The sequence below is a fragment of the Canis lupus genome, chromosome 16 (genome assembly GCF_048164855.1).
Source record: "Canis lupus baileyi chromosome 16, mCanLup2.hap1, whole genome shotgun sequence".
NCBI classification, from domain to species: domain Eukaryota; kingdom Metazoa; phylum Chordata; class Mammalia; order Carnivora; family Canidae; genus Canis; species Canis lupus.
This window is the reverse complement of record NC_132853.1, coordinates 1851787-1878510: the sequence shown is the minus strand read 5'-3', so window position 1 is coordinate 1878510 and position 26724 is coordinate 1851787. Positions and strand designations below refer to the sequence as shown.

Here is a 26724-nt window from a genome sequence, read left to right as displayed (position 1 = left end):
ACAATACCCAATTAAGTGTAACTAACCCCCAGGAAATTATCAGATCTGTGTTTGTTTTAAGAATGATTATTTTCTATTCACTGGTATTTTACCCTGGATATTTTGTCCTCTGAGAGCAAGGCAAATGTATTTCTATGTAATTTGACCTTGCTGATAGGAACAGTGTCTCACCTAGTTCAGATTCCTCAGCACAGTATATAGGCACAGGGTATGCAGTCAAAAATTTTTTTAGTTAGTTTATGCATTTTGGAAACACAGTGGCCATTATAGTCCAACAGACCTGGATGTGAGTCCCAGTTCTGTCACTTACAAACTGTGTGGCTTTAGGCAAGTTATTTCACCTTTGAGACTGTTTCTGTATCTGTGAAATGTGGTGATGAGTGTGTATATATATATAAACATGCACACTTTTAAAACAATACTTTGCAGTATCCTAAACCCCTCAAATGATGTCTGGTGCATATACTGTGAGGATTCCTTTTGTTTGTTTGGGGGAGAGTCTTTGTTTCTTGTTAAACTGCAGAGCTACCATTAGGAATCAACCAAGGAATTGGAATCTAAGACTGTGGCTATCTGGGCATTATATCTGAGAAATACCTTAAACTAGGAAAAAATACACACACATACACACAATGTCTTTGTGATTTTTTTTTCCCAGTTCTATCATTGAGCACTCTCTCTATCCTATTCCTGCTGTCTTCTTTCTTTCTCTCCCTTTGCCTCAAAGGAAACTAATGGAGCCATACAGAAAGCTCCAAGATAGAACTGACCTTGTGCACCTTTAATTCAGGACAGAATTTGCTCCAAGTGCGTCTAGAAACCCACCAGTGGTTTACTTTACAATCTGTGTCCTGGCTAGACTGGCTGTTGGCTGTATAATTTGTCTAGTTTTGTCTGGAGTCTTAGACTATTCAGCTGCTTCAGGGCAAAATCTTTTGGGGTGTCATTAAATGGGATTGATAATTGGCTTCTGATGAATATTCATTGTGACTAATGACTTTGGGCAAATTTTACACATACTATCTTTCTATGCTCCCACTGAGTGAGATTTTGATAGGATCATTTTCTTCAACTTGTACTTCAATTATATATTCACAATACCCCTTTGTTGACTATAATCCAAATTGTATACTTTCATTACTTTAAAATTTTGTAATCTATAAGCAGTGAGCCTAGGCCTTTAGGAGCCTTATTTTTACAAATGGAGTTGGCCTTAGAGTTGTTTTTAAAATAAGTGGCTAATGATAATTTGTGGGATATAATATTATTTCTTATTAAGCACAGATAAATCATAACACTTTTTTTTATGGTTGACTCACCACTATTCCTAAGTAATGATGTACATTGTTTTGCCACTTTGCATTTTGCAAAAAAGCCAAACAGTTCTCTATTTTGTTTGTTTGTTTTCTTAACCAAATGGGTAAATGCATTTTACTTCAATTACAGAGATTTGGCCTTTAGAAAACCCCCAATGAGAATCATGATCAAGCACCTTTAAAGTTCGATTTTTTATGAGGGATAGGTAATTTTAAAATCTTGGCATTTATTTTTTTTTAAAGATTTTATTTATTTATTCATGAGACACACACACACAGAGAGGGGAGGGGGGGCAGACACAGGCAGAGGGAGAAGCAGGCGCCATGTAGGGAGCCTGACATGGGACTCGATCCCTGGTCTCCAGGATCAGGCCCTGGGCTGAAGGCAGCACTAAACCACTGAGCCACCAGGGCTGCCCAAATCTTGGCATTTAGCTTTTAGGGTTTTTTTTGGGGGAAAGGAGACCTAAAAGAACATTATCTGGAGATATGATCTCTGCAACTTTATTTCTTGAAATAGGATTTTGACTCAAACCAATTTAAGCTAAAAAGAGGGGAAATAATGAAATCTCAACCAGGAACATTCTACTGAATGACTTTTCGAAAGAGAATTACAAATGAGCTCATCTAATGAGGACATCCTATATTTGTATGGCATCCTATAGATTTTAAAGTGCTTTTACTTATTTATTTGATGTGTTGTAGAGTTATAGAATAGGCATATTATTGAATGAATGAGTCCACGGACATGGTTTCCCAAAAGTGGTGTATTTGTGTCTAAGCTTGCCATTATTGTTTTGGAATTTGAGTCATATACCACATGCTGTGAGACTCATGAAAATGTTGGCCCAGTAGTTAAAAGCCAGGCCACTAACAGTCTTTATGTTGTGAATATATATTAAGTTGGAATTGTCTTCTGTTTATGGAAGAATCATTGCATTAACTCACACTTACTCTGCCACTAAGAACATAGAAAGGAAGAGAGACAGGGTCTTTCTGTACTTTCCATTGAGAGGACAAACATGCAGACCAGTATAACCCCATGAAGAATAGGAACTGGTGCCCAGAAGAGCCACGTGAGGAAAGTAGTCCTTTCACAGAGACCCAAAGCAGGAGTTTGCTAGGGGCACAGATCCAGGAAAGGAGCACATAGCTACTCCTAAGTTTGAAGTGATTTATTCAAAGGATAAACCTGGAGAAGCCAATAGAGACTGTGGCTGAAGATGCTACTCTACAGGTAGACTGGAAGCTGGGGGAGACACGCCTGCTCCAGACGTGCCCCCAAAGACTTTTGAGTAGGATGTTACGTGACTGGACCTGTACGTTAGTATGAGTACTTTGGCAGCTAGTTAAAGGATGGGCAGGAAGAGCTGGGGTCCAAAGCCAGGGTCACCCTCCAGCCTGACTTTAGGGTGCAGTTGGAGTCAAGTTTGTTCATTTTCCACTCATTTGACACCAAAGATTTTTTTATCTCTTCTAACTCTAAAGATATTACTCATGTAAAATATGACAGTCTCTATATGGAATCCTACTGAAATGGGTTGAGAAGGAATGGATTAAACCTACAAGGCTTGGCAGAGTCACTGGGAACAGCTCTTGAGAGCTTGCTGGATCGGCTCCTGTTCATGACATGTACCTGATTTAAAGAACAGGGTCTGGAGGGAAAAGGAGGGGGGTGGGGGGGAGAAAGTAGCGGCCCTGGATTTAATACACAGCTCTCACAACTGTGAAACATCAGCAGAATATCCAATTTAAAGCTGTTCATGTTACACTAACCTCTGGGATTCTTTTAACTGGGCCTTGGCACGTCACTCTTTGGCCACGTAAATGTCCTTCTGTCAGCAAAGGCCAGTTAACAGCTTCCAAAAGAAGCAAAGTCCTCCTGGGAACAGGCTTCCCAGAAACCAAAGAAACATTAAAGAAAAAAGGCAGAAAGAAACATGTGTTGTTGGCTTTTGTCACTTCAGAGCCTATCTCCAAAGGTGTTGGGTTTTTTTCCTTCTTTGACTATATTGAATTTTGTAGCAATTTTATTCCCATTATATCTTTGTCCTTAATTTTTAAATTATATCAAATCCTAATATGATATGTCTAGCTCTTAAGAGAAAGAAGGAATATGAAATAGGGGCATATCAAAAGAAGAAGAGGAAGGATTAGTCAGTAAACAGTGCTGGGGCAATTGATTAACTATGTGGAAAAAATAAATTCTCACCTCCATCCTTAAACCTAAATTAATTCCAGATGGATTAAAGAGTTAAATGCTGGGGAAGAATTTGAGGACTTTTGTAGTATAACAGCAGTAGAAACCATCATGAAGGAAAAGATTTGTCTGTGAAATTATTTAAACCTTCTCTTTACCCCAAAATTCAAAGGAAACTACAGAAGGGTAAGTTATTTTCAGAAACATTACAAGGATTACTATTCTTCGTATATCCATTGTTCGCTTGTAAATCACTTTTGAAAATCCGAACACTCATTACTGGATTAAGAAAGTGAATAGACCATTTACCCAAGAAATATAACCAAGAAACATGACAAGATGTTAAGCGTTAGTCATGATCGGAGGATTAAAAATAAAATCCAGATAGAGACACTTTCAAAGCTACTAACTTGACTATAGTTCTTAGCACAGGTGAGATATGGAGAAGACATTCTAGTGCATGGCTGAGGGAGTGTAAAGAGCTTCCATCCTTTATTATATTAATAGTTTTATTATATTTAAACTATAGTTATTAAGTGCTTTAAAATATTTATAACCTTTGTTTCTGAATCTTACATCTAGGAACCTTGTATAAAAATTATTGACATGATCTGATTATATAAGGTAATAGTGGGAAAGTGGTTAAATATAGCATGGGAAATTCATTGAGTATCCTTAAAAGATATGTTTTCTAAGAATATTTAAGGATGTGGGAAAATGCCAACAAATAAACATTAACTGTAAAAGAAGGCAAATGAGTACTGCATTTACAGTAATTGTAATTTTATTAGAAAAGGACATAAAGGTGTTTTGTTTGTAATACCTCAGAATGTCAAGTTATTTCCAGGTGGCGAAGGCTTTTATTTTCTTTTATCTGTTTTTCCATTTTTAAAAACTTTTAAAAATTTCATTGTGCATTAGCTTCATCATCAAGATGGGGAGGAAGATTTTCTTTTGAAAAGCAAGCTCTTACTAAATTTGAATTCGAGTGATTGAGTTATAATTTTAAATATGTCAAGAAGTACATATTTAATTGTTTTCAACTTCGATGACAGCGTCTTCTCATTTGGTGTTTTAGCTCTGGGTCTGTGATTTGCTTCTGTTGCAGTTGACTGCTTGCATCCACGGGTCTGCCGCGATGCTCTACCCCATGTTCTGGCAGCACGTGTACATCCCTGTCCTGCCTCCACACCTGTTGGACTACTGCTGGTAAGGCTGCTGCTCACCCTGTCCTCTATTCTTCCTCTTACAGGAACTGACAAGGATGTTAGGCCTATAACTTGTAATGTAATTGTGACTAAACTAAAAATACTAACTTCAAAATGATGTGAATTTTAGACCACGTGATTGCATGGCCCTTTTGTTTCTAAACTGCTTTCAACTATGCTGTGGCATTCTTAAGAGTTCAAGGCAGTAGATCTTTTTGTATTTCTCGCTTTGGAGAGACTGAAGTACCACGTAGAGGTGTGATTTCTACCCCCACCCACCCCCAAGATGAGTCGGAGACTGGTGAGAAGAATAGTTGTGGTCCCCAGGGTCTTGAAGTTTCATCCATACCCTGGCACATTCTGTAGGACTCGTTTTCAGCTGTGCTTGGTTTGGGAGCATAAGACACACTTCAAAACCCTCTGCAGTTTTTTGATAGGAGTTTCAGTGTTCGGGGAAATGTATTTTAGTGTCAGGAAGAAAGGAGTCAGGCTTTAGAGTCCGCTCTACCACCATGGGCAAGTCACTTGGCTTAAGACTTTGTTTCCTCATCTGCAAAATGAAGTTGTTCCATATATAATATATAAAGATTGTCGGTGTAATGGATTTGGATCTGTTTTCCTTCTGAATAATTCTTTCTCTAGCGTAATGTGATTAAAGACATTGTCTCCAGACAGCTCAAGTCAGCAGACATTGATAAGGGAGCAATGGAAGTATGGAGGAAAAGGTACTGCCTGCCAGAAATTAAGAGCTTCAGGAGAAAGGGATCTATAGAGGGTCACAGCCCTGTCATTCAAGAACCGATGATTTTAGGACATTTACCATCAGGTTAGTCACAATTTTTGCTGGGTTCTTCCAGCCCATTTTGCAATCCTGTCATGTCACTGAAAAGGTTCACTGAAGTGGCCAGATTGTCTGAGAGCTTAACTGTGTTCTGCAGTGCTCCGATTTTGAATGTGTTGAGCTCACTCTCATCCAAAGAAGCCATGTGTACAACCAAGGTGTAGCTCAGGGCCATCAGGTACAAATCAATGGCACACTCCAGTGCATAGCACTAAGTGAATTGGCTCATTTCTCTCTCAGTTATGTATCTTTCTTGTCAAGGTAGCTGTTTTTAGCTGGACCTTTCTCCCATTTCTTATGAAATTAAGGGCCCATTCCTTTGCTTAGACTTGCTGCTTCCTTTCGAGCTTCTAAATCAACTATGTTCGTTTTTTTCCATCCTGCCACAGGTCTCAAAGGAGAGGACCATGTTTGTTCTCCAGTAGTGTTTGTTGTTTGAATGAAATGCTAGGGGGCCGAAGAGAGGAGGACACTGAAACTCAGACAAGAAGAAGAGAGGGGAGTGAGAGGGGGAAAGAGGACAAAGTTGGAGGAGGATAGTGAGAGGAATAGAAGGAAAAGGGCACATATGTTCCCTAAGACAGACTCACACAGTGATTCCCAGTCCCCTTAGCTCGTAGAAGCCCTCTGCCATCCCCCCCCCACAACGTAGAACACTCTCATAGACACCTACCCCACACACAGACATGTGGCCCCCACCCCCTCTCACACACACACACACACACACAGACACACACACTGACACAGGTCCATTCTCTGTGCACGTCTTTGATCCCCCTATGAAGAGACCCCACCCACCCCCGCACACCTCAACCCAGACATGTACTTTAAAGAGAAAACCTTTTTTTTAAAAAAAAAAAAAAAAAAAAAAAAAAAAAAGAGGAAACCTTTTAAGAGTTCTCCCTGGAGGAGACTCACCTATGTATCTTGATACTGATAGGAGCTCCAGTGGGCTTCTGTGTGCAGGTGTTGGTAGGACCTGACAGAGTCATAGTAGTGCCTCTGTCTCCGAAATAGTACAACTTTATTTTTGTATTATTTCGAAAGCTTTGGTTACTGAATTGTCAGCTAGCTTAAAACTGGCAGCTTACATTCCCCGAACTGTGCAGAAAAGAAGGCTTTGTCCCTTACAGTGCTAACGATAGCTTCCAGTGTTGAGCATCTCCTATGCCCCAGTCTGTGATCGCACTTAATTCTTCTAGCAACCCTGTGAGGTGGGTATTATTATTAGTTCCATTTCACAGATCGGTAAACCAAGGCCCCAAGAGGTTTAGTAACTTGTTCCAATATAGATACCATGTACTGTATGATTCCATTTTTATAACAACAAACATTATATGTGTATATGAAACACAAAAATGTGTGTATACATATGTAGGTGTATGTATATGTGTATACATGTACACACACAGGTACAGCAGAAATCTAAGAGGAAATACACCACAGTGTTAGCAGGGATTTGTGAGGGGGAGAAAGAGGAACTCGGTGTGATTTTTATTTTATTTTGTTTTATTCTGTTTCTACAATGAAAAAGTATGGTTTCTATAATTGAAATTTTTCACTTAAAAAAATAAGTATTTATTCTAGCCAGTTGTTCTTTCCAGCCCTCCTTTCTTATCTGCTTCAAGGATTTATTGGCTGGTGTGCTTTTTTCTGTGGAGGGTGATTCGAGATCCTCTTTTCAACTTCCTCTCTAACGCCAGCCCTCTCATGAACTGTGTCACTAGCCTGATCCAGAGGATGATGCTGTCAGGTCTACCTTAGAAGAGAAGACTTGACAATGAAGGCTACTAAACCCTTGTCAACCCAAACTTCCACTCAAAAAAAAAAAAAAAAAAAAAAAAAAAGCAAAATCAGAGCTAACACTTGAATTTTTCAGAGCCTGAGTGGGTTTTGTGATTAGGCTCCATCTTGGAGGTTTCTGTGTATATGATAGCAGTCCCTCTCCTGGCCTCTTGTTTGCACAAAAGAACTTTTTTGACATTCGACCAAAGGATGATTATAGGCCAGGGGAGATTGGTATCTGTTTATTAACTACAAGATGTAAGAATGAGGAAATAAAAGACCCTAAGAGTTAAAACAGATCTTCCATCCAAGGCTTGATTTGATCACCTTCAGCCTGCTACCAACTGCTTTGGTCAGAAACTACAAATGTCATGAAATTTGAGTCAATGCTAATAACTTTATGCTATTGTGCTCGGTGACTTTCACCACTGTTGAGTTTAATCCTTGGTGGTGAGAGCCAGCGGGGATAACTAGCATTTTAAGTAAAGTGCTAGGAGCTTGAAACATGTAAATTTGAAGGAGGTTTGTTCCTCTGCAGATGATTTAAATGTTAAGTACGTCCCCATGCAGGGGATACACGAAATGGAATCTGAAAACTATTATCTCCTGTAGAAATGAACTCTCAATTTACTCACTGCGCAGGAAGGGTAGATTCTAGTCATTTTCACTGCCAGCAGGTGCCCTTGCTATGCATAATAGACTTCCAAAGTGTAATTAACACATGAGGACCACTGCTGCCAGTTTTTCTTCAGGTACATGCTGCTCGGGGTTTTCAGGACAACAGTGTAGGCTGGGAGAGCTTTTTACATTGCACTTGAAGATGAGGTGTTCGTTGACTTCTGGACAAAGACACGTTAAATGTGGCTGAGTCCAGATCCTGCTGTTGGTATCACAAGTCATGGTTCTTGGGCCCAAGAGCTAGAATGCAGCCTTGGGTAGGACAGAGGCCAGTAGAGCAAAGCTATGGGATGCAGTGAATAAATGGAAAGTATGATGCCTAAACCCCCACAATTATGTGGAAGACTCTAATTGCACATTCACAAATACAGCAACCAATTATCCGAGTTAACTCTAATTAGGGGTATAATCACAGATTTTAATTATCTGAATAAATCAGTGTAGTACAAATGATCTTCCCTAAAAAATTCCCAAATTATATTTTTCAAATCCCTTCCCATTTTTGGAGAGGGGTATGTGGTAGAGCATACCCTGGGCTTTGGATTCAGACAGATCTGGATTCAGATTTCAATTTCATCTCTTATTAGCTGTGTGACCATTAAGAATCTATTTTATCTCTTTGACCTGCAAAATCTTTTTCTGTAAAGTGGGTTTAATTTACCTACTTTGAAGAGTGGCTTTAGAATTAGTGATGTTGGTCATCAAGTGGCACATGGGCCATTTAGTAAATGGTGGTTGCTCTTATCATGGTTATTATAAACACGGAACATGAATTTTGGTTTCCAGAAGGTTTAACTCAACATCAAATATTCTTGTTTCTGCTGCTTTGTGAGCTCAGGGAAAAACTTTATAATTCATCCTTTCTTTTTACCCCTCAGATTGTTTTTATTTTGATTTTTTTTTTTTATTTAACTTGAGTTATTGTATGGTTGTTTTCATTTGCAGCTGTGGCATAAGAATGAAAAGAAAAGAAACAAAAGCAGATGGCAGAGAAAACGAAAGGAGTAAGACATTTCCAGCCCTTATGAATATTTAAAAACATGTGCTGCTGGTTCCTTTCTACTTTAGATCTGTACCATTTTCTTGACTTTGAATGTGAAAATGAGAATGTTCCCTACCTTGGCTGATGTCAGCCCTGACCTTGGCCAGTTTTGGGAGGGCCTTCCCATTTCTGGGACAAAAGGATTAACTTGCTGATGAGAATCTGCATTTCCCTTCATTATAATAATCACTACTGAGTAGCATGTGTGTCAAACTCTTCATAAACATTATTGTAAATCTTCAGAATCAAGCCATAAATAATATTTAATTATCAGCTCCATTGTATGGATTAGGAAATTGAAGCTCAGAGAGGTTTAGTGATGTAAAATAAACCACTGTCATACCGCTAAGAAATGATAGTCTGCACTTAACATATAAGACTATCTGATATTAAAGCTTTTCTCACCGTTATCCTCCAAAGTTTTAGAGAGGAAGTTTTATCCATCACCAAGATTTTGTGAAAAAAATTTTCACGTAGGCTTCTTGATTACTTGCTAATTGTAGACTTATGTTTTTTCATTCAGAAAATATTTATAGAGCACTTACTGTGTACTGGGTACTATGCTAATTAAATGTTGCTAATAAAAGGTCCCAGTAGAAACCATATGGTATTTCCTATGTAAATTCCTTTTTCTGCCTTACTCTTTCAGAAGTAGTCCCACTACTACTAAGAACTACACGTCAATTCCCAAAACAAATTGTATATTTGGGTTATTCTGGACACTTGTTAATACACCTTTGTGACACAATATTTCCAGAGCAGATCAGGGCAAGTTCAGGTTGTCCCCCAAAGGCCAGCCAGATCAAGAGGCAAGTTAGTAGCTAATTCCTGATACTTTGTGAGGACATGGTTGAACCAAAAAGTTATACCCTGTGTTTACAATTAGGTTTGAATTTTACAGTTGTCTTTGTAAAAGGCATTGTATCTCCTGAATCTGGAAACCATTCTTTCACTCAGAGTGGACATGCTCAGATTCTGTCTGAGAGATACTAGTTCTAGATTCTTTTTTTTTTTTTAAGATTTTATTTATTTATTCATGAGAGACACAGAGAGAAAGAGAGGCAGAGACACAGGCAGAGGGAGAAGCAGGCTCCCCGCGGGGAGCCCGATGTGGGACTCGATCCCAGGTCTCCAGGGTCACGCCCTGGGCCGAAGGTGGAGCTAAACCACTGAGCCACCCGGGCTGCCCTAGTTCTAGATTCTTTATCCATGCTGCCTGTAGGGTTCTGAATCAGTCCCTACATGTGGCATCATGTATTCCATCTAGAATTTTTAGCAAACAGTCTGAAACGTGCTAATCACAGGGTGCACAGTTCATAGTGAAGGGGCATCAGTCTGGAGACAGCTGTGAGGTGACTTCTAGATGACTAGAGCTGGGTCCAGTCTGATCTGTCTCTTTATCCATGCCACGAGATTTTGCATAGGGAATAAACTGATGCTAAAGTTAGTGGGATTGTTGGTCTTTTTAATGACAGAAATAGATGTCAATGAAGTGTGGTGTGGTGGAAACAGGAAAACCTAGCTTTGGTTCTGGCTTCCCCATTTACTAGCTTTGAGGTCACTGAACCTCTCTGAGCCTCCTTTCTATTCTGTCAAAGATGAATAGAAATTACTACTGACACAAAATGGATGTTCCATAAATAGTAGGTACTATTTTTTATATTAATGTGAATATATATATAAATGACCCAGCAAAATCCAGCTGAAATACACAACACCCAGGTAAAATGGAAGTAGACAGATGTGGCTAAAATTCTCTATATGCCAAAGTCTGGGATATGTAGGTTTTGTTCAAGATTGAATTCCAAGTAAGCAAAAACTGTCATTTCCATTTTGCAGCGAGTATTTATGAGTGCCTCCTATGTCCCTGGCTGGGGCACAGGAAGGTAGGAGCTTATTTATAGATGGTTCTGGATCTGATAAAACACTCCTTCACTAAAGAATTCAGGTGTCCAGGCAAGAGCAGGAGAACAGATTTTTTTTTTAAGCTAAGAAGCAGCAAGGGTGTAGGTCCAGTGCTCAGGGGGTGGAACCACCACAACAGGAGCTCCTTTGGGAACCATAGGATAGGAAAAGGACCAGGATTTCGGTTTCAGACAGAAGGAGGTGGAAAGTTGGGTCTGTGGTGGGCCCGGCAGGCTGGAAATGTATAAACAATGTGTATTTGTTGAACAAAGAAAGGGCAATTATAGATTTCCAGGTAAATCTCTTAGTGAGATTTGGCTAACCTTGACCCTGGCATTTGAACAGAGAGGCTGAATAGTAGATAAGTTTTGGGTCCAAATCCCACTGAATACATGTCTTTGGGTGAATCACATAATTTCTCCAAGCTTCCCGTTGCCTCATCCACAAGAGTGTAGCTAAAAATACGGTTCTCCACGAGAAGCCTGGCAACCTAAAAACGTGTTTGGTGTCGACAGTCACTACATTAAGATGCACCTACATTTCCTTCAGCAGCACCCAAGAGTGAGAATGCCAAGAGTCTTTGGAGGAAGTTTTGGACAATTTATGAGTAAACTGTCTTCCTTGTGGTAAAATGGCAGAAAGAAGAGACTGGGCTCTCTGTATTATCTATGCTATAGATTTGACAAGAATCTATATTGATATACTGTAGGTTCTAAAGGTTCATGTTCTACATTTGATTTTTTAAAATTCAAATGTAATTCATATACTGCAACATATATAGTAGGTTTTTTTTAAAAACGCATACAATTCAGAGGTTTTTTTTTTATATAGTCACAAGGTTGTACAACCATCACCACTAATTCTAGATCCATGAGATTTTTAATACATTCCTTATCGTTAGTAAGATAGTTCATTCTTATGTAAAAATACACATTTTTTTTAACCTTCCAAAAGCGTATACATCAGAAAGCAAATGTTCTGTGAAAATGAGTATTCTGTGTAGGTAGTTGGCATCAGACCCTTAACTTGGTCCCTGTGAGGTGCCCTTGATGGCATAGATGCTAGGTGTGCATCGAGATGAGACGGCTGTCATCCAGCATCGCATGCCCTCAGTGGTGCAGAGACTTGCAGGGTTAGAGAAGTCATAGTGCCCCGTCCCCATGGGAATGGCCCTTCCCTGCTTGGGGATGGTGGCTGTTAGCTCACCGACCCACCCTTTGGGGAGCTCTCCTGATGGTTGCTTCCCCGCCCTGGGGGCCCCCCACCTCCTCTGCTCCTGCATCTACATCTGAACATCGGAAACTGTCCTACTGGTTCCAGCTTGCCAGCCCCTGTCTGGCTGCCTGATGTGGCAAGGGGCAACACAGCTTGCCTCCCTTGCTCCGGTTTCTGACTAGCCTCCCTGGAACATAGCTGGCCCCGACCTCTGCTTATATAACCAAGCCTTGGCCTGACTTTCTATTTCTTGAGCCACATTCTGTGTGTCATTCCTCACTCCTCTCTGACCTGGAGCCTATCTTGGACCCAACAGTAAGAAAACTGTGGAATTTCTTTGGCCACAGTATAGGGGTCTCTACAACAAAAACATTCTAGCCGTGTTCCTGGTCACCAATAGAGCAGGAGCCACAGACTGCGTGATGCCGTCATGCCTCAGCAGTGGAGGTGCCTTACCTCATGGAGGACTTGTAAGATAAGCATCCCTGCCCCTCTTGGTTGTTGGTACAAGGGAGAGTCCATGAAGCCACCAGCACAGTGCTAGGCTCAGAGTATTCTCTCAACGGAACCAGGAGGTTTTTACCCTTAAACATTTGAAAGACTGAGAAGCTAGGCTAAGAAGTAATTGGATGTTGTGCATCTTGGCACTGACATATCTTAGGCCTAGAAAAACAAAAAGAAGAGCTCTTTCCCTCTTACCAGTTGCATTTTAAACTTCTACATTTGGAGGAGTTTACTTTCTTTTGATTTATCCATACACACTTCTCTTTCTTTCTCCCCCTCTCTCCCTCTTCCCCTCCCTCTCCATTTCTTCCTTACTTCATTCATTCCTGCACTTCTCTGGGAGTCTCATGGGCTGCTGGTGGCTCACAACTTGAGACTTGCCTTTGCAGCTGGCTATGGCTGTTATGGTTCTCATTGAACTCTCTGGGGCAATAGAGAGCCCTGTCTCCTGACCTTTTCTCTGTGATTAACTTCTCCTGCTACAGTGGTCTTAGCCACGGAGCCCTTCCTGATGTTTTCCAAGTATGTCTCCTTCCGGTAGATTGAGGAGGCACAAAAGGGCGGACCACTTCAGGCTTTGATGTTGACCTTTCTGGGTTTTCCTTCAGGCCTTATCTTTGTAGCTCATGTGTTCAGGGGCTTAGAGCTCTGGAAGGCATCTCTTCCAAGGTCCAGGGTTACCCCAGGAAGCCCCAGGGCCACACTGAGAAGGGCACTGTCCCCAGCCCCTCCCCCATGCTTCCACTGTAGTGATAGACCTGTGTCACACCAGCCAGCCACTTCTAGTGCCTGACACTGCGTCCTGCCTACCCACAATTGTGAGCCCTGCGAGCTGGCTCCCGAAAGCACACGTGCCTCGTCTCCCAATCCAGAATTGCTCTTGTCCTCTCGTGGGTCCTTATCCCAGGCTATTGCTCATAAATCAGGGACGGCTGGGTGGAAACCAGCCACAGAGTTAAATACCTTTTCCCCTAAAAAAAAACTGTGATTAACTCATGGCATTTGTACCCCTTCTGCTTTTCAAGCCATATTTTCTGCCTCTCACCAGCTGTGACCTTTGTCAAGTCACTTAACCTGTTTGAGCCATAGATGCCTCTGTAAATTATGGAGATCAGCCTTTCAAGACTGCTGCCACGATGAATTGAGGTCCCCTCGGGTCCACCCCCAGCACCTTGTATGTTGCCTTACCCCGGTTCACACGCATACACTGATAAGCTTATTTCATGTCTGCTGCTAACTGTAAGCTCCAAGTAGGCAGGGACCTGAACTGTTGTCTCTGTCCTGTCTCCCCCAGCCCAATGGGACACTTGACACATAGTAATATTTGTTGATTGCGCAGCATATGGAAGGCACTGGGCACATAGTAAATCTTCGTGTTCTCTTTCTCTTCCCCAGTTGCCTTTTTCCAATTCAAGCTCCAGAACGACCAGTTGATTTTTCTCTATGGACACCATGAACCTGTGATGATCCCATTTCCCTCTTTGGATGTTGGCAGCTGGCATGCTCAGAGCCAAGTCTATGGCTTTGCCAGCAGGTGTTCAAAACTTCGCAGCATACAATTGGAGTGCCAGTTTCACCCCAGCTTGTGTTTTTTTTTTTTCCCTTTGCCCCTATTTCTTTTCCTACTTTTGTTGCTATATTAAACGGCTTTAAATCTTACTTAGAACAAAGAACATCACTTCCTTTAAGCTAGTAAGACAGTTTTATTCTTTACAGTATCTCCTTGCTGTTTTCTTTTTCAGTTATAATTATCAAATAGCCAGTTTTTGTTTTCTTAAATTAGCATCGTGGCTAAGAGAAGTTAATATTAAGTAAGAGTAGTATAAGAGACTTTGAAATAGAAGAGTTTGAGCTGGAATCACCATTAACTGCGACCAACGGCAGGTTTCTGGGAATCCTTTTTTAAATCTATAAAATGGATGGTATAAATTGGATTATTTGGGGATTCAATAAGATAAGGTGGCTAAAGCCTCCTGCACAGCCCTTGGTATCTGGTGCACACTCAGTATGTGGCAGCTCCACTGTCACTATTCTTCTGTGCTCTGCATGTGGTAGACTCTGTGAAACAGGAAACAGTTTGATTCTCCTGTGACTGACAGTCTAGAATAACATGCAAATTAACATGTGCTTTATGCCAAATGGGCAACCCACACAAAAGACTCTAAAAAAGGAGGTGTTTGCAACCACTGGGGTTATGTGAGAAGTGGTGCTCAATGGGCAGCAGAGGTTCAGTAGGACTTGAAGGAGAAGGGATTGGGGCTCAGAGACAAATTGGGAATAAGAGGATTCCCGTGGTGATGGGAGACAGAGAGCGGGTTACTTGGCCTGAGACTTGGCACAGCTCCTGACTAGCCCATAGAAAGCAGATAAAGGACGACCTTATCTCCTTTCCCTCGCCTTCTAGTAGCCCCACAAAGACTGGGCTTCTGGGAGAAGATCAGCTCATTTGTCCCAGTGAACAGACTTGGATTCTAGTCTGTTGTGCCATTGACGAGTTGTGTGACCTGCATGACCTCCATTTCTTCATCTGTATAGTGGTGGTAGCAGTAGTACCTCCCTCACAGTGTTGCCGTGAGGGTCCCCTGGGAAAATGCCTATCGAACCCCTAGTGGCTGCTGTGATGGACTCCTTGTGCACACCGGCCATGATGGTGGCCCATACACCATCATGCGGTCGCACTTGATGAGACCAGAACTATGATTACGCGCGCTCTCTGACAAGATGTGCTGTGAGGTCTTGGCTCATGTTCTTTCTCCTACCTCTTGTCCTTTAACCTTTCTACCTATGCCAGGCCTCGTTATTTCAGAGCAGAATTTAAGAGTCCAGGACAAGCTGTGTTTACACTTTTGTTTCTTTTCCAAAAAAGAAAGAATAGCTCAAATGAATAAGACTTTTTTTTTTTTTTTTTTCAGAATTTCCTTTCCTTTGAAAGTAAAGTAGAGAACTGAGGAAAGACTTAGGGGTTCCCCTTTGTCAGTCGGGATATGTGATTAAGGAGGTGTGTGCTTCTGAGAGGTGGAGTGGGTACTACGACATGTGAACTGTGATGCTGACTGTGCATTTTTATGGGGAAAAGCAAAGCAAAACAGTGGACCTTCCAAGTCCCTCGGCAGCTCTTAGCTAATTCCTTACTGAGGTCAAAGAGGTGTTGCTCACCTGGGGGTGGGGGCCCTCCCACCTCTCCGCAGGTCCTCTTCCACCCTTCCCCCCTTGTCCTGGGAAGCTGTGTTTTATGTATTTGAGCAGCCAGTGTTCTTTTATTTCACCTGACTCTTTTCCAATTAGTAGCCACTCACCTCAGGGGAACATAATTAAGAGGGCTCTAGTTGTCTGGGGAAAGGAATTAAACAAATTGTGAATGTGCAGTAATAATGAACGGGGCTGCAAGACCATTAATAAGTCTGCAGGAGCCACATTCATGTGGGGAATGAGCTCGTGCGTAGAACTTACCTGTAAGAAAGTTCCCTACATTGCAGGCCTGAGTTTGTAGGAGGATTGGGTGAGTAATCCCCATGGTGTACCAGCACATCGTAAGTACCAAGCATGTGCTCTGGACAGGCTGGGCACAGCCATCTGACAGCCCTGGGTTTGAATCACAGCTTACTATTTACTAGCTGTGTGACCTTGGGCAAGTTACTTCACTTTTCTGAGCCCGTTTCCCAGTCTGAAAATGTAGAAAATAGGACTCTTGCAGAGTTGTCTTGAGAATTATGTATAAGTAATGCATAAAAGTTGCTGCATTCTAGTAGCTTGATAAATATTCGTTCCTTTTTCCCTTAATAGGGTTCAAATTAAACATACCTTTCAGGTAAAGGTCATTATATTGTCAGTGCCTTGGCATCAGCAGCAGAACCTCTTTATTCTGCGGGGAAGAAGGAAGAAAGAATATTTTTTACCCTTCCGGAATGTAACTGATGAAGTCAGTGCAATAATTCCCTGAGAACAAAAGCCTAACAGAGTTATACCCTATTCTGCTACTCAGAGATGCACAATGGCATCCCACAGTTGCCATCAGCCATAGGGCAGTTGTGACACAGTTGTCTGCCTGTATATGAACTTGGTCATAGCTGTTAATATTATCACCACGCTAGTTATGTGCATTATTGGTTCTGCACATGTTGTGTCTAATTGCCATTTAAAATGTCTTCAAAATCGTGCTCAGAATTGGCATTGAAATGTAAAGTCACTGAGAATGCTGAAAGGCACCTGGAACAGAGAAGTATGGTATTCGTTTGCTGTTAAACAGATACTTGCATTGCTGTGTTCTTGAGAAGCAACAAACAAGTTCTTTGTGGGAGACCAATAAGGGATGGTAGCTTCTAGATGAACTTTGATTATGTCTTGTTACTGAGATACCCTTGGAAAAACATGCACATTGATGACTGAATCACAAAATGATTCAGAGTGGTCCAACTCTGAATGTGAAAGAGTGTTTTAGGAATAGGTTAAACCAATGTATTTTGCTGTGTTTTCCTTTTAAGGTATGCTCAAGAGTGATAAGTGGTTTTTAAATTTTGTCAATCTAAGTGGTGAGAAAGTAACAAATTATAGTTTACTTGTGGTCTTTGCATTCTTGGTGGTATATAAGACCAAGAGGGAAGGTTGCCTTCCAAAGAAAGTGTTAAGCAACCTACTGAACTTAGTAAATAGGATGGTAACAAGAGTGTACTTGGTGTCAGCAACCCACGTGCCAGGTGATGCATATCAAGCACTTCACACTCATAATGGAGTCTCGACTGTCCTCACCAGGGCTTTTCCAGGTATCTTTCAGAACCAGGGCAGGAACAAGAAACCATTCTTTGGGTGCTAAGAGAATGGGTCCAGTAGAACCAGCCATGTCAGGGCCTCAGAGACAACCCAACTGGAGATGATAAGTTACCAAGCTGACCATGTGCTGCTCCCATGCCAGGTGCTTCGTGGGTTATCTCTAACCCTGCAACAGTCCTGAAACAGTCCTGAAAGATTTCCAGTGGGGCAGGTCCTGGCCTTCTAGAAAGCGCTTTGCCAAAAAAATAACAAAAGGTGTGTGTGTGCATGTGTGTGTTTGTGTGTGTGTATATATACACCAAATAACCCTGACTTGATTTAGTAATTCCATGATTGGAAATTCATGCACGTGAAGCTGTTCATTTTCACCACTGTGTGACTTACAACGAAAAGTTGTGAGTGACTTAATACCTAACTCTGGAAACAGGGTACAGTGAATTAAGGCACATCCATACATGGTGGAATATTACACAGTCTTTAATCACAAAGATTGTAGTCTAATATGGAAGACGTTAATGTGGCCAATGAGAAAACGATAAAATAAATTTCAAAGATATAAATATGTTTGTTAATGTGGGCCAGTATTGGATGAGAAAAATGTGAAAATAAAAGTAGCCTTAAGGTGATGTGATCCCCCTCCCGCAAATTTCTCTTTACAATAAAAGCCAAAGAAAAGAGGTTTCAAAAAAAAAAAAAAAAAAAAACAAGTCAGTAACTGCAATAACTATTGAGGTTTACTGAGAATAGAAATTTTCAGAACACACCTAGAATTACCCAGTTATATATTTGCTACATTGAGATGTTAAGGAGACCCTGGGTTTCCTCCCCTGCCGCTATTTTCCTCTCCCCACTTGGAATTTGTAATTAGTATCTTTGCACAGCAGAAATGCAGTCATTTCAGGGAAGTATTTGAGGCTTTGTAAGCAAATGATGATAATGTAAAAGGTATTTGTCTAAATTTGCATTTATACAAAACATGGAGCTGCTGTGATTTCAGAGTAAATGTGCTTTCAATATTTTCTAAATACAGAGCTGTTGCAGCCCTAACAATACTTGGCTAAGAAATTGCACTTCTATGATAGGCCATAATTACTCTTTGGGAAATTATTGGGCTTAAAAAAAATGCCTACCTAATGATACCTAAAGGGTGAGTCCTGCTTTGTCCCATTTTGCATCTGTAGTCACTTCTGCATGACTCCTTCTCCTCTCTTTCAGAGTATCATTGATTTTTATTGTAGGACAAAAGGGCATGCATGGCATTAAAACCTACATATTTAAAATCCTAGAAAACATTTCTTTTTCAGGTAAGAGCCTTTAGTTACACAGGGGCCTTCACAGTATTTATTTTCACCTTTTTATCACAGTTGTTTAAATGGCCTTTTTGTGTACATTAACTCATTTGCCGGAATTTTGGTTCTGAAATTCTAATCAAAATTCAGCGTCATTTGTCAATTGCATGATTAAATGTAGGAGCTGGAAAAGTTGATAAGATTTGGTTAAATATTATGGATTGGAGTTTTTCTCCAATGTGTTAGGCTGTGCTTCTGGACAAATTAATAAGTGGCCATTTTTCTGGAATTCTGCACCCTTCCTGCTTCCTTTCATTACATTAGGCAAGATTCCACTAGATGAGACATTTGCAGTCTTAAGACTTCCTGCCAGGGTTCAGACTTTGTATTTTTGACATTGAAGCTGTCGTGTTCCTGAAGCTACTTAATTAGAAACACATTCATTTCAGTGTACACTGGAAAAAGCTTGGACAGCAGAGCCCGGCACACTGGGAAGTTTGAGCATTTGTGTAGCTGGCAGCTAAACTAATGGTTTACAGTTTAAGCGAAAAAAATATCATAGGGCATTTCCTTGCCCCTAGAAGCGAAGAGAAGCTGAATGTGCACAGCAGATACCTTTTTTTAAAAAGAGAGAGGAAGAAGAAGAAAGCAAAGACAACTCCACTTTCACTGCAGTTGTGTTTATAATTCTTTCTTTGGCTATTTTCCAATACAAAAGTCTTCTAGAAGAATAGTTCCCAAACTGTGCTACTAATATTCAAGTCTGTTTTACAGGCTCCCAAGATCTATTACTGCTGAGATCTGTAGTAAGGAGGACATTTTATATTCTGGAGAAAGATTTTTGCTTGAAGAATTTTATTCGTTGAGTGGTAATGAGGGAATTATGCCCTCTCTTATTTTTAAATGTTTGAGCAATTTAAAAATGCACATCTGATGTTTGAAAACCTTCATTCACTATCCATTGCTTTCAGGATAAAGCCTCAACTCCTTAGCATTCAAGAGAAAGCACACCTCTGCTTTCTCATTTTTTCTCATTCTGGTTTCCACAACCCCGTTCCCAAGAAAAGCCATCCTTGTAGATCCACTTCTACTCTCCTGGCTGCCCCAGAGGAAAGGTACCTGGTCACCTTGATCAGAGCCAGGTATCTTTCCTCTAGGCTCACAAAATACTCTTGCACCTTTCATAGGATGTGTCACTTACTGAAAAGACATGTGGAAAGGCTGCCATTTTCTCTCTGCCTCCTACTACTTGCCCTCCCTCCCCTACCATACCCAAGAAACACATTGGAGGGAGGTGGGCCCAGGAATTTTAGGTTCGGTATTAATGAAGTCAGTGTGGCACAGAAGAAGAAACTTCGGAGTCATCCCAGGTTTGCTGCTTTCTTTGTTTTGTGGCGTTAGAGCAGTGACTTAAGCTCTCTGGGACTATTCTCTCCCCTGTAAAATGAGGATAGCGCCTACCTTGTGCCATTGTTGTGTGGATTAGGAAAGGTGAATTTGAAGTTCCTCGTGTGATACTTAACCCGTTTATCATTGGTAAGTGGCATCCTAAATGATACTGTATGCAAGTGCATGTGCACATACACATTTGCGCGCGCACACACGCACGCTCCCGAAACCAAAGGAAATCAGTCCATGATGCCCAGGCTTTAAGAGCTTTGGAGTCGGGTTCTCCACTCCTGCTCAGTTACTACTCCAGGAACCATTGCCCTCCCTTTGAATGAAGCAGTTGAAAAGGACTTTGTGAATCATGGTGTCACTGGATGGCATGTGTGCAATTGGTGGGGGAAGGCTTGCTCGAAGTTCCTCAGGACTTAGGCCGGTCAGAACAGAGAATTAAATCACATCTCTGGCTGGCGGAAGGAAACAGCCAATAACAAAAATCATTCTTCACTGAAACACATCATGCCTTCCATTCAACCTTGGTAACTGTATTTCTGTTGTAATTGTGGCAATAACAGTTTCCATTTGTGCCAGGAACTCTGCTAATCTCTTGACCTATATTCTCCTCTCTCATTCTGATCGCAAGCTGTCAGTTTGATTCAAGTATCCCATTTTAAAGATAAGGCAACTGAGGCTAGTCACGTAGCTGCTACGTAGGGACTAACACCAAGGTCGGTGCTTGTCCCACCACCCATGCTGCTTCAAATGCTGCCCACATTTTGAAATCCTTCTGAAGTTTTTAGGCTTGGGAACAAAATGTCACATTAGGATTTTTGTTGTGAAAGGAAATGTAACTGTGCATACGTTTATTAAAACAGTTTTTCTCCAAATAATGAACCATCTGTAATTTTCTCTTGGAAGCAACAGACATTAAAGCAGCTGTGTGTCTCTGTTTCTCTTCACAGTGCTCCCATGCCCTACCTCATAGGAATCCATTTAAGTTTAATGGAGGTAAGTTGGCGCCTTTCCTCCCCAGATCTCTCTACTTGTGGCTTTGTTTTGATATGTGGCGGCGGAAAAGACAGTCTCTGGATTCACAGCTCTGCACATGGGAGCATGTCGAAGCAACACCTCTCCCAGGTGCACAGAGCTGAGCTTCAGTGGAGACCCTTTCCACTGGGCTCTGGCTCCCAGTGTTTTTGCACTTTTGCTTGGAGATTGTCAGTTTTCATGGGTGAGGGAGTGAGGTACATAGAGGCAGGAGGAAGGGGTTCTTCAAGGGTTTGAACGAGGGAAGGGAATTTGCTTACTTTTCCAAATGATGTTTATTCTAAATCACTATAACACTATTACAATTTTCATTATAGACAATGTGGTTTAAAGAAGTATAAAGAAGAAAGTTAAAATTATCCACAGTACCGTTATTCCAGATTCAACTACTGTTAGCATCAAACTATTCTTCCTCCTAGTCTATAGTCTATAGCCTATGAATATATGTTTTGTATCAATGTGCATAACTGATGTGTGTATATATATGTATATATAATTTCATGTCTGTTTCATTTAACATTATGGCATGGGGATTTCTACATGTTTTTAATCTACTCTCAGTAATAATAATTTTTAGTTTGTTGCCTGTCATTCCACTTTTTTGATATACCACAACTTAACCATTTTCCTATTATTGTTGGACACTTAGGTTGTTTATCATTTTTCACTATTATAAATAGCATTTCAGTGAACATCTTTATGCATAAGGCTTTATCTGCATTTTGACTTATTTCCTCAGCACAGAACCCCCAAAGTAGAAATGCTTGGTCAAAGCTATGAATCTGGTGCCAGATTGCTTTTTGTATGGCTGTACCAATTAGATAGCAGTTCTTTTAAAGGACTTTTCTGTGCTTTTGTAAGTGCCATTGGTTCGTAGACATGAACCTTAAGCTTTTCCCTTCTCAAGAGAGAGCTTAAATTTGTACTAGAGCAAAATGAGGTGGGAGGGGGGGTTGCCTATTTTGCACAGGAGATACGCTCTCAGAGGGAAAATCTAGAGCCATGTCCGTCTGTGATGATGCTTTGCATGTCTTATAGGAAGTGCTACTTCTCTTCTTCTGTTCCCTTCATTTCACGTCGACGAGGACCACCTGCTTCTTCACTAACTGTTGCACACTGTGCTATTGTGCTTACGAAAATGAAACAAGTTGGTTATCGAAAAACCTGTTTGTTTGACATTGAGAATCTTGATCAAAATAGACCACAGAAATCTGCTCAAATTTCTAATTTGACAGGACGGCCATGTGGCTCCTACATTCTGTTAACAGTTCCTCCTTGTCATCACCCAGCCCTGAGCACATACAGTACACAGTTTATGGACTATCTTGGATGGTGTATTTAGATCAGATTGAAGAGATTTCTTCTGTGTTTTACCTTTGTTTGTGAAGTTTAGGGGTGTATTCAAAGCTCCTATGTGAAAAACTAAAAGTGAATACTTTCTAATCGACCTTTCATGCCAGCTGTTGCAGAGTTTGAAACATGAATCTAAAGGCCATTTGGTCTTATCAGAGTCCACAGCTCTTCCCTGCCCCTCCTCCTGCCTTCCAGACTGTTCCAGCACAGGCTCTTTCAGACTCCTTTTCATGTCCCTTTACCTTTAGTATTGTCCACCTTTCTAGTAGTCTTAGCTTGCTTTTCTTCACCACATGCCCTCTAGTCAACTCACATAAGGCTTTTTGCTTCAGTTACCAAGGGTAGTGTCAGTGACTCTTGGCTGTGATTCTAATACTGGCATCCCTTTCTGTGAACTTCACATGCAAAGTTTCAAGTGCCAGTTGACTGTCACTTAATGTGCTACAGATGTTTCAAACTCAGACTCCCCCAAACAGTGCGTTATCCACACACACACACACACACACACACACACACACACACGGCCTGCCGCTGTTCCAGATCCCTATGAGTGGCACCACTGCCTGCAAAGCCACCAAAGCGGGACACACTGAGCATGGCTGAGTACTCGTCTTCCTCATTCTTTCTCTCTAAGTAGTCGCTGTGCCTCTGACAGTTCTCCCACCCTGGTCCTTCCTCACTGCCTTCATTGACCTTTTTTTTGTTTGCTCTCTTGGATTCTTGTGAAGCCTTATTCACTTATTTGATAAGCAAAATGAAGGCCTCCGTGTTCCAAATATTTGCTAGGCTGTGGAGGGAGGAAGACGGAGGTGAAATTCAGGGCATAGTCCCGACATTTGGCGGAGTACCTTCTGCCTGGCGCTGTCCCTCTGCATCCTGCCTCTCCCTGCTCTCCCCACGTTCTGCTCAGTCTCCACCGCTGTCATGCCTTGTGTCCTCTTACTGTCCCTTGGTAGCCAGTGCTCTCGGTGATTCCCAAACACACTCACATGCCCCCCTTTCCCCTACCTGCCCTGACTAAGGCTGTCCTTCTCCAGCTCTTCCCAGAAGTCCCTGGTTGCCCTCTTTTGCTTCCTGTACCTCTTGCTCTGGATGATAGCCATCTGCTTCTGTGTCTCCTCTCTCATCCCTAGGAGTGTGAGTTCTTTGAGAACAAAGACTGTGCTTCATTCATGTGGTGTCCTCAGTACCTAGCAGGACGCTGAGCAGGTGCTTTCTGAAAAGAAGGATTGAGTGCATGCTTGGAAAACTGGAATTCCAAACACATTTCGAGCCTCCAGTAGGCATCACTGTTTCCAGGGAACCTAGCACTACAATTTTACTTAAAGATAGAGTAAATTTTTTTTTACTTATATGGTTGTAAGGAATTTTTGAAAAGGCCTTTGGTAGTAAAACATGCAGTGCAAAATATATGTCAATTTTGAAGCTAACACTTGACAGTTTTGTGTTTAGGTGAATGGGTGCAAGTCTACTCACCTCAGTCTTTGAAGGGTTTTAAGTGAGAAGGTTCAGAAAGTGCCAGGCAAGGTAAATCTTAGACCTGTTTGAAGTTGGGAAGGGGTTTGCCATGCTGGATTCCTCTGTGGTCAGAACTAAAAGAAAAACAGAAATAGTCATCGCCCTGTGCTTGAGGCCAGCTAAGCCACTTTCCAGACAAAGTCACATGGCCTGGGTGTGTTGGGCAGCCATGAACTACCCAATTATGGAGTTTAGTCTTTCTGTCTCCTCAAGTGGATTTCAGTTCAGACTCCCAAGTGCTCTAGTCATCCTTTTGATTGGGTTTATCTGGTTCTATTATACCCTTCAAGGGAGAGAAATGCTTTCCTGCGAGGTTTCTTCTGGGAACTATGGGCTGTAATACTCAGGGAGGAGTTCGTACCTGGGGCCAAAGGAAAGCTCTTTCAGGAAGGAGCTCGGGAAGGCCCATCTCCTCTCGCACACTAGTTTTCTTACTGGCAATTCAGCAAAAGGCTTATTTTTGACTGTCTTGTTATTTTTTCTTGAAAGCTATAGGCACCTTATTATGCCTTTGCATATGTGCCAGAATTTTTTAAACTTCAAATGAATGTGGCAGATGTTCATAAAAGTTTAGAAAAAGCTACCATAGGAAGACTTTTTAACCATTTTTATGACACTCAAATTTGTTGCACAAAACGAAATATAAATTATAACCTAGTGTTCTCATTTGTAAAAAGGTTATTTTGGGGAAAGACCTCATTCTAGTCTTCCTGCTCTCCCAGGGTGCCCTTGCTGTGTGTTAGATGATAACCTCGTCCCCTTAAAAAGTCTGCCTGCCTTCCTCAGTGACCAGTTTATAGTTGATCATGATTCTTACCCCTCCTTCTGCCTTTTTATATTCTTTCTCTCATTTAAGCAAACATTAATTTGAGGCTAATGGTAAGTTAGCAGGATAGCCAAGGCTATTGGCATAGACCTAGTTCCTTCTTGGAGAGAATGATCTTGTTAGCTGGCAGCTAGAAAGTACCGAAATGTGGCCAGATTACACATTGGCTGTTTCCTTTCATTCTCTCAACCTCAGTTCGGGAGACATTTCTGCCACCCCTCTTCTGTGCCACGTCTGGTAGCAGGTGCCAGGTCACATCTGGTAGATGGTGCTTCTCCTATTTGTTAAATGAAGACTTTCCTTTCCAAGCCTCACAAGCAATGCTTTGTGTACAGGCCTCAGAGCAACATGAGGGATGGATGCAGGATATCATATGTGTGTATCATTCCCGTTGGCAGAATGGTCAAGAAGGAGGAAGGAAAGTCGATGGCCATGGCACAGTTCCAGACAGAGGCTCGGGTTAGCCTGTAGATTATGCTCCACCTATACACAGAGGCAGTAAAGTGCAGTGGTTAGAATATAAGCTCTGGATGCTGGCTCCCCTATTTCCTGCTTCTGTGATGGTCTTGAGCAGGGTAATTGACCTCTTAATCTCTGTTGTCTTACATATGAAATGAGGGCACATAGAACTCAACAGAGATCAACAGCCATTACTATTTTTATTTCCTCAATGGCCTCAAAGCCATTTACATTAAGTTGATGGCTTTGAATTCATGTTTCAGAGACATCTTAGGTTACAAGAGTCATCATCCTCATCACCTAAGGCAAAAGAGTGTCGAGAAAAAAAAAAAAACTGGTTTGTGCTCACCCTATTTTCTCCTGGTTTGTAGTGCTAGAGACACCATATCAGGTATGGGAGCAGTGCTTTTGTAGAATTTGAAGCTACTGTTAGTCCTCTGCTTGACCACTCCCCTGCTGTAGGAATTTCAGGCATGATACTTGGTTTCTCTGTATCTCTCTTCATCTGTAAAAGTGGCTAGTACCCATCTTTTAGGATTGTGGTGGGGATTAAATAAGTGAGTCCTGTCTGTGTCCAGTGTATCCCAGGGCCTGGCCTGTGGTAGGCATGCAGTCTTATATCCCCTTCTGTAGTAATGTTTCGAGAGCCTTCTGAGTACCAGGCACTACATCATGTGAAGCGTTCTGTATGAAATGGTGGATGTCACGTAATCCTTGCCTTCACGGGGTTTTGTCTGGAGCAGATGCAGACAAGTGGAAAGTAATTGGAGTGAATTTGGGTTGCGGTGGGTCTGGTGGGCAACCCAAATTCACTGGGTTGGGGAGACACTACATCTAGCCCTGGGGGCTGTGCTTCAGAGAGGAAGGAAGTACCTAAACTGAAACCAGGAAAACAGAGAACAGAATCAACAAAGACTTAAAATGAACACCGTGGATTTTTCCAGAAAGTACGAGTAGTTCAGTATCTGACAGGAGCACAGAGCTGAAGGGAGAGAGAGCTGAGGTAGGCAGGCAAGGGCTAGGCCATCCAGGGCCTTGTAAGCCTTGTTAAGGAGTCTGAACTTTATAGGGCAACGGAGAGCCATTGATGTGTATAAATAAGGAGGGACATGGTCAGGCCTTCTCCTTCTGGGCCATTAGAAACACAGTCCTTCCATATAAAATGCTTGGAAACTGCTTAACCATGTTAATAAAGTAAATTGATATTTATAAAGATCAAGGTAATTCTTAAGTAAATTACACACCACAACCATATATATATAAAATTCAGATGTGTTAGCATCCCAAACCCAAGCTTCTGAATGGCTCCTTTGCTACCACGCTGTGACAGAGGTGTTTGTAGTGATGACTTTCTTCAGGGGTCTAAGCACCACTTTTACTAGTTT

The 26724-nt window shown here is 41.5% G+C and overlaps 1 protein-coding gene across 20 annotated transcripts in view; it reads left to right on the top strand.

The window, feature by feature from the left end:
- Positions 1-26724, top strand: part of DENND1A (DENN domain containing 1A) — a 508126-nt gene that overhangs the window by 280521 nt on the left and 200881 nt on the right. For all 20 annotated transcript variants that reach the window (XM_072777866.1, XM_072777861.1, XM_072777848.1 and 17 more), the window contains 2 exons: positions 4625-4725; positions 21099-21144. In XM_072777866.1, coding sequence (XP_072633967.1) covers positions 4625-4725; positions 21099-21144 — 147 coding nt within the window. The remainder of the gene's footprint in view (positions 1-4624; positions 4726-21098; positions 21145-26724) is intronic.